General features: G+C 49.6%; 1 protein-coding gene across 11 annotated transcripts in view; it reads right to left on the bottom strand.

Moving 5' to 3' along the window:
- The window catches only part of huwe1 (HECT, UBA and WWE domain containing E3 ubiquitin protein ligase 1), a 275,712-nt gene that overhangs the window by 101,170 nt on the left and 163,134 nt on the right, over positions 1-11,408 (bottom strand). For 10 of the 11 annotated variants that reach the window (XM_052009021.1, XM_052009022.1, XM_052009023.1 and 7 more), the window contains 4 exons: positions 11,286-11,352; positions 3,621-3,835; positions 1,660-1,871; positions 483-665 (listed from right to left, as the gene is read on the bottom strand). In XM_052009021.1, the coding sequence (XP_051864981.1) occupies positions 483-665; positions 1,660-1,871; positions 3,621-3,835; positions 11,286-11,352 (677 nt within the window). The remainder of the gene's footprint in view (positions 1-482; positions 666-1,659; positions 1,872-3,620; positions 3,836-11,285; positions 11,353-11,408) is intronic. The other variant, XM_052009019.1, reaches the window with a different exon arrangement.

The following is an 11,408-nucleotide window of genomic DNA, read 5'->3' on the forward strand; positions in this document are numbered from 1 at the left end:
CCCCTTGTCTGCGTGGGTTTCCTCCGGGTGCTCTGGTTTCCTCCCACATTCCAAAAGATGTACGGGTTAGGAAGTTGTGGGCGTGCTATGTTGGTGCCGGAAGCGTGGCGACCCTTGCGGGCTGCCCCCAGAAGACTACACAAAAAGATGCATTTCACTGTGTGTTTCGATGTACATGTGACTAATAAAATCTTACCTTATCAGGGAAGACTTGAGCTGGAGTTCCCAGACACACACTACACCGTTCAAGCCTAATCACTGGAGTTTAGCAACACTGACCACTTTGCACTAAAATGGACTTTGTTTTAATTTGTGTTCTTTATTGTGAAAATTTTGTTTTTGTTTTTCTTGTGAATGCTGCCTATCTGATGCTCTGTGCCAGTGATGCTGCTGCAAGCAAGCTTTTCGCTGCATCTGTGCACACGTGGACTTGTGCGCCTGACAATAAACTTGACTTTTGACGTGAGAGGGCATTACTTTACCTCGACAGGTCCAGGCTGTGCGGAACTCTAGCCAGGTCATTCACCAGCCCCTTCTTCAGAAAGAGCCGGATGATGTTGTTCATGCCGTTGTGCTGCGTCTTGACGGCGTTGCTGCTGTAGAAACTCGAGGTGGACGGACAGGACTCCATGATGGTGCTGATGATGCACATCACGGCCTGCAGCCTGCGGGAAAGGCAACAGGTGGAACAAGGTCAAGGTACTGGCCTCCTGAGTGGACGAGAGGCTGCACTTATCCGTCAAGGAACCGTTGCATGCAAACTTTGTTGGTGCTGCAGCGAGACAGGACACCTGGTTGGGCGGTGCCGTGACAACAACCTCTCGCTGGGCGTCAGCAAAACTAAAGAGCTGATCGCCGACTTCAGGAACGGGAAGGAGGGCGAATGTGTGCCTGTCTACATTGGGGGATCGGCGGCTGGAGAGGGTCCACAGCCTTAAATTCCTGGGATCAGCTCATGATAGAATGGCGGAGCAGACTCAGTGGGCCGGATGGCCGACTTCTGCTCCTTTGTCTTATGGTCTTCCTGTAAGAAGCTGCGGAGAGTAGTAGACTCAGCCCAATACATCACGGGCACATCCCACCCCACCATCGGGAGTATCCACAGGAGGCGCTGCCTCAAGAAGCAACGTCCATCACCAAAGATCCCCAGCATCCGGGCCGGGCCATCTTCTCACAGCTCCCATCAGGCAGGAGGTACAGAAGCCTGAAGTCCCACACCACCTGGTTCAGGAACAGCTACTTCCCTTCAACCATTCGGTTCTTGAACCAACCTACACAACCCTAATCACTACCTCAGCACAGCAACACTGGGACCACTTTGCACTACAATGAACATAATTAGAACATAAAAATGTGTTTTCTTGTAAAAATTGTGTGATTTATGTTTTTCTTACGAAGGTTGTGTGCCTGACGCTATGTGCTTGCGATGCTGCTGCGAGTAAGTTTCTCATTATACCTGTGCATACATAGACTTGTGCGTGTCTCAATAAACTGGACCTTGCACCTTTCCCCTCCAGGACCAAGGCAACCTTTGAATGTGGACCATGTCACAATGCAACGAGGCACCGTCTGATCTACTGGATTGGAACAAGCCCTTGCACCCAAGCGAACAGCAAAGAAAGTGAACCACCCCACGGGAGCACGCGCGCTGCTCGTTACCTGGCGTGCTTCTCCGTGCTCTCCGCCATCGCCAGTGCTCGGCTGAGGGCTGCTTTGACCTCATTGACCAGCGCGGCCTGCGCCTCGGTGCTCTGTGTCGCCGCCGCCAGGCTAGCCAGGAAGAGCCTGGCCAGCGCTGGGGTGTCCTTGTCCCCCACGTTCTGAGTCTGAGGCAGGAGGTGATCCAGGACGAACGCCAGGACGCTGCAATCCTGCAGTGGGACAACAGTAAAGAGGCACAATCAGCGACGAGCTCAGACGTCAGACGTCAGACGTCACAGTCACCGGGATGCACATCATTCAAGTTCAAGTTACTTTATTGTCATTCACCCATATGCTATAAAAACACACGGAGCAACGAAATATCGTTTCCCCCAGACTTACACAGAGGACATGCACAGAACAGAGAACATACAATAAATGCAGACAGAAAAATTGTGCAAGCACAAATAGTGCAAAAAATACAGGATACAAAATTAGTGCAAAACCGAACTGGACGAAGAAAATACAGAACTCAGGGTGTTGCACTAAGTGTATAAACATGTCCAGCAGCAGCCAAAGTTCTTATACGCTGTTGAGCAAACCAGGGCTTTTGACGGGGCATTTGTCTGACACTGTCTCCAGAAGCCCGACAGCCTGGGGGAGAAAACGGTTGTACAGTCTAGTAGTTCTGGCCTGGATGCTCCGGTACCGCTTTCCAGAGAGCAGTGGGACAAATAGGTCGTGGGAGGGATGAGAAGGGTCATCTATGATTCTGCAGACCTTGCGTGTGCATCGTGTGTTGTAGATGTCCAGGATGGGGTTGGGGTGGGGGGGCAGGGGGGGTGGTGGGAGAAGAGGTACTCCAATGATCTTTCCAGCTGTGCTCGCAATTCTCTGCAGAGTCTTGCGGTCTGAGGTGCTACGGTTACCTTACCAGGCAGAGATGCAGCTGGTCAGGACACTCACACGATATCAGTGTCAGCCCTTCGCTGCTGCTGGGTCAGAACCCTAGAGCGCCCATCCATGTACCTCGACGACACCAACATTTATGGTGTTGTGGATGACGAGGAGGATGGCCTGAGGTGACAGCATGATTAATGATCAAGCTGGAAAGTTGCCCAGAGCAGTGCGGGTGGTCTGACTGGGTAGGTCGATAGGAAGAATGTGATAGCACAGGGTGCAGAGGAGATTCACGAGAGAATGCAGATGCTGGAATCTGGAGGAGCTCAACGGGTCAGGCAGAGAAAAGGACAGTTGATGTTTCAGGTCGAGACCCTTCATTCTAGGATAGACGCAGGAAAGGGGAGGGCCTTGAGGTGTGTTGATGAGCAGGCAGACCCCTGGGGTACAAGCCCAGAGATCCCTGAAGGAGACGGCACAGGTCGATAGGGTGCACAGGGGACGTTCGCATCCATCATATATGGCACGGAGTACAAGAGCAGGGATGTCACGTTCGTGCTTTATAAAATATTGGCCAGTCAACACCTGGAAGATGGTGTGTGGTTATGGTCGACCCATGATAGGAAGGACGCGATTGCACTGGAGAGGGTGCAGAGGAGATTCACCAGGATGTCGAGTGGACAGTCAGAGACTTTTTCCCAGGGTGACAATGGCCAACACGAGGGGACATAATTTTAAGGTGATTGGAGGAAGGTATAAGAGGGATGTCAGGGATGTCTTTTCCACAGAGAGTGGTGGGTGCGTGGAACGCACTGCCAGCAGAGGTGGTGGGGGCAGATACATTAGGGACATTTAAGGGACTCTTAGACAGACACATGAATGATAGAGAAACAGGGGGCTATGTGGGAGGGAAGGGTTAGATAGATCTTAAAGCATGATAAAATGTCGGCACAACATCATGGGCCGAAGGGCCTGTACCGTGCTGTAGTGTTCTACCTGTCTATGTTTAAGACGAGAGGCAGGAGGATTTTTAATGCAACCCCCGCACACCCCAATGTGCCATGAGGTAACTCGCTCACCTCTTTAATGAGCTCGGATTGGCCAGCCGTGTAGTTGTAGCCAGCAATCAGAGTGGCAATGCCGATGTATGAGCGCACCAGTTCAGCCAGTAGCCTCAGGATGGTGGACGTTGGCATGAGGGGCTTGGTGGCTTTCACCTTCTGCTTTCCATCTTCAGAAGCTTTGTCCCCGTCCTTGTCCTTCTTGCCCTCCCGGCTCTCCTCTGGCGTGGAAACTGCGCAGCGGGCAGACAAAAAAAAATACAGGTTGACGTGGTCATGCTGTAAAGCCTCCCGGAGGAACAGCAAGCGACGTGCATTTTGCGTAGCGTAGTTAGCACGGGATACCCAAGGCACTCCAGAAGGGCAAACAGACGAAATGGGTATCAAGCCAGCAGGAGTTGCGAGGGGGAAAAAAAATGGGTGAGAGGGTTGAAAAAGAGTAACGAGTTACTTAAGAGGGAGTGCATTCAGATTTGCAGGGCTGTGACTAGCAGTGTCCCACAAGGATCGGTTCTGGGACCTCTGCTTTACGTGATTTTTATTAATGACTTAGATGAGGGGGTAGGAGGGTGGGTTAGCAAGTTTACAGATGACAGAAAGGTCGGTGGTGTTGTGGATAGTGTGGAGGGCTGTTGAAGATTGCAGAGGGACATTGATAGGATGCAGAGCTGGGCTGAGAAGTGGCAGATGGAGTTCAATCCAGAGAAGTGTGAGGTGGTACACTTTGGAAGGACAAACTCCAAGGCGGAGTACAAAGTTAATGGCAGGATTCTGGGTAGTGTGGAGGAGCGGAGGGATCTGGGGGTTCATATCCACAGATCCCTGAAAGTTGCCTCACAGGTGGATAGGGTAGTTAACAAAGCTTATGGGATGTTAGCTTTCATAAGTTGAGGAATCAAGTTTAAGAGCCACGAGGTAATGATGCAGCTCTGATCCAGAACCAATCCTTGTGGGACACTGCTAGTCACAGCCCTCCAATCTGAATGCACTCCCTCTCAAGTAACTCAAGTTACTCTTTTAAAAGAGGAATCAAGTTTAAGAGCCAGGAGGTAATGATGCAGCTCTACAAAACTCTGGTTAGACCACACTTAAAGTACTGTGTCCAGTTCTGGTCGCCTCATTATAGGAAGGATGTGGAAGTGTTGGAAAGGGTGCAGAGGAGATCTACCAGGATGCTGCCTGGCTTAGAGAGTATGCATTATGAGGAGAGACTAAGGGAGCCAGGGCTTTACTCTTTGGAGAGGAGGAGGATGAGGGGAGACATGATAGAGGTGTACAAAATATTAAGAGGAATAGATAGAGTGGACAGCTAGCGCCTCTTTCCAAGGGCACCAATGGTCAATACAAGAGGGCATGGCTTTAAAATAATGGGTGGGAAGTTCAAGGGAGATATCAGAGGAAGCTTTTTTACCAAGAGAGTGGTTGGGGCATGGAATGCGCTGCCTGGGGCGGTGGTGGAGGCAGGTACATTGGTCAAATTCAACAGATTGCTAGATAAGGCATATGGAGGAATTTAAAATAGAGGGATATGTGGGAAGAAGGGGTTAGATAGTCTTAGGCGAGGTTTAAAGGTCAACACAACATTGTGGGCTGAAGTGCCTGTATTGTGCTGTACTGTTCTATGTTCTAAAAGGAGGAAGGGAAGCAAAATGTCAGAAAGGTTTGAGGGAATTAAACAGGGCACGACTGGACAGATGTGAAGGAATGTACAACGGCCATCACACATAATTAAGACACTTCAGGCTCACAGCAGAAGTGGAAACCTGACTGCAGAGGAAAGTGATGTGGAAAACATTCATAATCAAAGAAAGTCTAGTGTACAGATTTTAGAAGTATACAGCATGGAAACAGGTCGTTGGCCCATCAAGTCCTATGCCAACTATACACCACCCACTGACACTAATCCAACACCAAACCCATTTTTATTCTCCCCACATTCCCATCAACCCCTCCCCCCCCACAGATTCTACCCCTCACCCACACCCTGGTGCAATTCACAGCAGCCAGTTAACCTACTGACCCGAAAGTCGTTGAGATGTGGGAGGAAACCGGAGCACCGGGGGGGTGGGGCAGGGTGGGTGAACCCACGCGGTCACAGGGAGAACGTGAAAACTCCACACAGATAGTGCTGGTGGTCTGGATTGAATCAGTGTCACTGGACCTGTGAGGCAGCGGCTCTGCAGGCTGCACCACTTGACACTAAAACACATTTTGCTGTCCCTCAATGATTTTGAATGAAAAGGAAGCAATTCAAATTTTAAAATCTCGAGGGGACCCACCGACATGTCAGGCACAGCAGCACAGAAAGGTACAGTTTGCACCTTTTACCCGTGACCCCGTGGGTTTCCCTGGGTTATCCCACATCCACAAATCGTGCGGGATGGTTGGTTAATTGGCCGCTGTAAATTACCGCTCGCAGGCGGGTAGTAGAAAAATTGGGTGAAGTTGGTCGGCAGGTGGAAGACGCGACGGGGAAATGGGACTCTGACATCTGGCAAAGATCCAAAGGCCTCTTACGTAGAACATTCCAGCACAGTACAGGCCCTTTGGCCCACGATGTTGTGCCGACATTTTATCCTGCTCTAAGATCTACCTAACCCTTCCCTCCCACATAGCCCCCCCATTTCTCTGTCATTCATGTGTCTATCTAAGAGTCTCTTAAATGTCCCTAATGTATCTGCCCCCACAACCTCTGCCGGCAGTGTGTTCCATACACCCTCCACTCTCTGTGCAAAAAAACTTACCCCTGACATCCCCCTTTTATCTTCCTCCAATCACCTTAAAATTATGTCCCCTTGTGTTAGCCATTGTCACTCTGGGAAAAAGTCTCTGACTGTCCACTCGGTCTATGCCTCTTGTACTACTCTTATGTCGAAGGAAATGTGAGAAAATACAGAATGTAATCTTCTGATAAAATACTGTGTTTGAACCAAGTCAGGCCTCGTTGGTAGAGCTTGCTGAATAGTTCCAGGGGAATGGACTTGTCTGACCTCATTCTATCAGCACTGATGCTTGGGTAGGAACTGAAGCACTCGGGCTTAGGTTGGTTCAGCGTCACAGAGTAATACAGCACAGAAACAGGCCCTTCGGCCCAACTGGTCCATGCCGACCAAAATGCTCATCTAATCATGTCTCATTTCCCCGCCCTTGGCCCATATCCCCCTCATCCTTTCCTATCTATGCACCTGTCCGAATATCTTTTAAATGTGATTATTGTACCCGCCTCTACCACTTCCTCTGGCAGTTTGTTCCATACACCCACCACCCGTGTGTGAACGAGAACATAGAACACTACAGCACAGTGCAGGCCCTTGGGCCCACAATGTTGTGCCGACATTTTACCCTGCTCTAAGATCTATCTAACCCTTCCCTCCCACATCGCCCCCTATTTTTCTATCATTCATGTGTCTAGCCCCTCAGGTCCCTTTTAAAGCTTTCCCCTCTCACCTTATAAATGTGCTCTCTAATTTTTTTGATTCCTTCCCCTGGAAAAAAAAAGACCTTGTGAATTCAACCTATCTCTGCCTCTCATGATTTTATGCACCTCTAAGGTTACCTCTATGTTCCAAGGATTAACGTCCTAGCCCGCCCAACCCCCAACAACTCAGGCCCTCGAGTCCTGGGGACGTTCTCTTGGCACCGTTCCCAGCTCAATGAGGTCTTTCCTATAACGGGGTGACCAAAACCGTACACAGTGCCTCTCCTAAAATAAAGGCAGAGGGAGCTGCTTTCGTCATTGAAATGCAGTGGGAAGGTGCAGTTTGCGAAGATGAATGAGCCTTCCAAGGTTAAGTTAACCTGCTGGTGGCAAAACAAAATTTAAGCCACTAAGATTCTTTCAGTGACTCGTTCATGGGATGTGGGAGTTATTGGCATCCTTGAAATCCCATCCCGAATTGTCCTTGGCTTGCTGATCTGCTTCCGAGGGCAGTTAAGAGTGAGTCACGCTGCTGAGAACTGAGAGTCAAATATAGACCAGACTGGGTAAGAAAGGCAGACTTCCTTCCCTGAAAGTGTTCTATTTTCTCTTGAAGAGCAAACTACCAACAGCTGAGCTCTTACGATAAATTAAACAAACACATTGTCTTCCAGGCCAACACCAGTGAAGTTTTTAAATTCCAGATATATTTAATGAATGGAATGTAAATTCTCCTCCGATGACACAGGGGGATTTGAACCAACGTCTCTGAAGCATCCCTTCAGGAATCTGGTTTTTCTCCCAGTAACAGAACCATAAATGGGCAGTACAAACTTCCTGCCTGTCCGACACCCTCACGAGGAAGGCTTTTGTTTTTCTTTGGGGGGTTGGTGCTGCGGGCAGGGGAAATACTAAAATAATTCGCCAGGTTCCTCCCCAGAATTACAGAGGAGGTGATGGTACCTTTACTGCAGCGAACACAAAGTATTGTTTTGGAAACACGGGGTTAAACTGGAAAGAGTGCAGAGAAGGTTTACGAGGATGTAGCCAGGACCAGAGGGCCTGAGTTATAGGGAGAGGTCGGCCAGGCTAGGTCTTTATTCCTTGCAGCGTAGAAGAATGAGAGGGCGACCTTATAGAAGTGTTTAAAATATTGAGAGGCACAGATAAGGAGGATGGAAACAGTCTTTTCCCCAGGGTTGGGGAGTACAAAACTACGGGCCATAGGTTTAGGACGAGAGGGATCCTGAGGGGCAACTTTTCCACGCAGAGGGTGGTGAGTAAATGGAACGAGCTGCCAGAGGAAGTTGTTGAGGCAGGTACAATGGTATCATTTAAGAACCACTTGCATAGGTACATGGAGGGGTGGGGAGAGGAATATGGGCTGAACACAGGAAACTGGGACCAACTGGGTGGGCACGGATTGGTTGGGTCAAAGGGCCTGCATCCATGCTGTATTGCTCTATGACAATATACTGCTGATGCTGGAAAGCTGATATTAAGATATGCCCCACCATGTTCTCACTCTGACCCCTGCCTCCTGTAGCGTTCCAGTGAATATTCCCCACCACGCTCCCACCCTGACCCCTGCCTCCTGTAGCGTTCCAGTGAATATTCCCCACCACGCTCCCACTCTGACCCCTGCCTCCTGTAGCGTTCCAGTGAATATTCCCCACCACGCTTCCACTCTGACCCCTGCCTCCTGTAGCGTTCCAGTGAATATTCCCCACCACGCTCCCACTCTGACCCCTGCCTCCTGTAGCGTTCCAGTGAATATTCCCCACCACGCTCCCACTCTGACCCCTGCCTCCTGTAGCGTTCCAGTGAATATTCCCCACCACGCTCCTACTCTGACCCCTGCCTCCTGTAGCGTTCCAGTGAATATTCCCCACCACGCTCCCACTCTGACCCCTGCCTCCTGTAGCGTTCCGGTGAAGCAGAAAGGAGTGGCACCCCCTCTGCCAACTGCACATCACAAACTTCTGGACTCCCAAGTTCAACACTGGCATTAATTTGAGATTTCCAGCCATCTTTTCACTTTCCTCTGTTGAGTTTCGATCATTTCCACACGCGGATCACCTCCTGTTCCCTCATGCAACCTCTCCCCTTTCACATCAGTCCTGATGCGGGGTTTCGACCCCAAACGTCGACAATTCCTTTGTTTCTACAGATGCTGCTCGACCCGCTGAGTTCCTCCAGCAGATTATTTGTTGCTAGCACTGAAACAATCCCTTCAGCCCAAAGTCTGAACCGACCACTGTGCACCTGTTTACATGGATCCTATGATAATACCATATATCCCCACATTGCTCTCAACTCCAACCACCAACCGCCCCCCCCCCCCCCCCAGGTTGTGGACACAGCCCAGCGCGTCACGGACACCAGCCTCCCTTCCTTGGACTCTGTCTTTACTTCTCGCTGTCTTGGTGAAGCAGCCAGCATAATCAAAGACCCCACCCACCTGGGTCATTCTCTCTTCTCTCCTCTTCCATCAGGTAGAAGATACAGGTGCCTGAGGGCACGTACCACCAGGCTTAAGGACAGCTTCTACCCCACTGTGATAAGACTATTGAACGGTTCCCTTATACGATGAGATGGACTCTGACCTCACGATCTACCTTGTTGTGACCTTGCACCTTATTGCAATGCACTTTCTGTCACTGTGACACTTTACTCTGCACTGGGTTATTGTTTTTACCTGTACTTCCTCAATGTAACTGCACTGTGTAATGAATTGACCTGTACGATCGGTATGCAAGACAAATTTTTCACTGTACCTCGGTAAAAGTGACAATAATAAACCAATACCAATATCCACCAGATTCGACCACTCACCAAGACACTGTGGGTAATTTACAACGGCCAATTAACCAACGAATAGTCACACCTTTGGGACTTGGAACACACGGGGGAAACCTACACAGTCTCAGGGAGAACATGCAAAGTTCCATCAGACACTCGCTGGAGGTCGGGATCGAACCCGGTTCTCTGGAGCCGTGAGGCAGCAGCTCCACCAGCTGTGCCGGATTTACGTTCCCCCTTCTAACAAAAAGGACATCAACCTGAAACGTCAGCTGTTCCTCCCACTCCACAGATGGCCTGACCTGTTGAGCATTTTCAGCCCTGGCTTTACTTTTTAAACAAAACATTTTCTTGTGATATTTTAATTCTATTTGGAAAAAGCATGCACTGGTCAACAAAAAAAAAATTAGCTGGTTCACCAGTGTCCTTTATGGAAGGACATCAGCCAACCTGAGTGTCTGCAGGATTGCATCATTAAGACACATCTTTAACCGTCCTTTCCTGCCTCTTATTTTTTATTAAACCAGTCGTCTATGGTGGCATTTGAGGCCAGTCAAGGGTAAGCAATTAATACCAGTTGTGTCATCAGTCCATGTGTCTCAAGGGCGGAAAACTGAACATGCACAAGGAGACTAACCTGATGTTTTGAGTTTTCAAAGCAAGCAGAGTCTGTCTCTGTGCACTTGGACAGCAGCTGGGATGGAGCAGTTCAGGTAAGAGAGTGGAGAAGCTAGGTCAGCTTTTCCCCTGGAGCATTAAAAGGGGACATGAATGTGACCATCGGGCAGGAGGTACAGAAGCCTGAAGTCTCACACCACCAGGTTCAGGAACAGCTCCTTCCCTTCAACCATTCGGTTCTTGAACTGACCGGCACACCCCTAATCACTACCTCAGTTCAGCAACACGATGACCACTTTACATTGCCACGGACTTTGTTTTTGCTTTAATTGTGTTCCTTCCTGTAAAATCTGTGTTTAATTTATGTTTTTCTTGTGAATGTTGTGCATCTGATGCGATGTGCCTGTGACGCTGCTGCAAGTAAGTTTTTCACTGCACTTGCCCTGTGACAATAAACTCTACTTGGACTGGGTTACATGAAATTATGAGGGGTACAGATAGGGTGGACAGCAGGAAACTTTTTCTTCCCCATATCAAAGGGGGGGTAAAACAAGAGGACAAGTTTAGGGGAAGGGGGAAGAGAGTTACAGGAGAGACCTTCTTCACCCAGAGAATGGAGAGTGCCTGGACTGCAATGCCTGAGAGAGCTGGTGGAAGCTGGGGCACTGACAACATTCAAGCATCAAGATCAACAACCGAATCACTCAGACAATCGAGGGCTGTGAAGCAAGAGCTGGGTGTTGGGGTTAATACGGAAGGGTGCCCACGGGTTGGTGTGGACCAGTCGGGCTGAATGTCCTGTTTCCATGCTGTACAACCCTGTGACCATCACCACTGAGGCTTACCTTCTCCTTGAGACGTACCAGGCTGGTTGGCGTCGGCTGCTGCACCATCCGCGACAAACACCTGTGTCTGAGAAGCAATGTCACAGGTCACAAATCATATGGCTTCAAAATCCGTCAACTTGA

The sequence above is a fragment of the Pristis pectinata genome, chromosome 43 (genome assembly GCF_009764475.1).
Source record: "Pristis pectinata isolate sPriPec2 chromosome 43, sPriPec2.1.pri, whole genome shotgun sequence".
Classification (NCBI taxonomy): Eukaryota; Metazoa; Chordata; class Chondrichthyes; order Rhinopristiformes; family Pristidae; genus Pristis; species Pristis pectinata.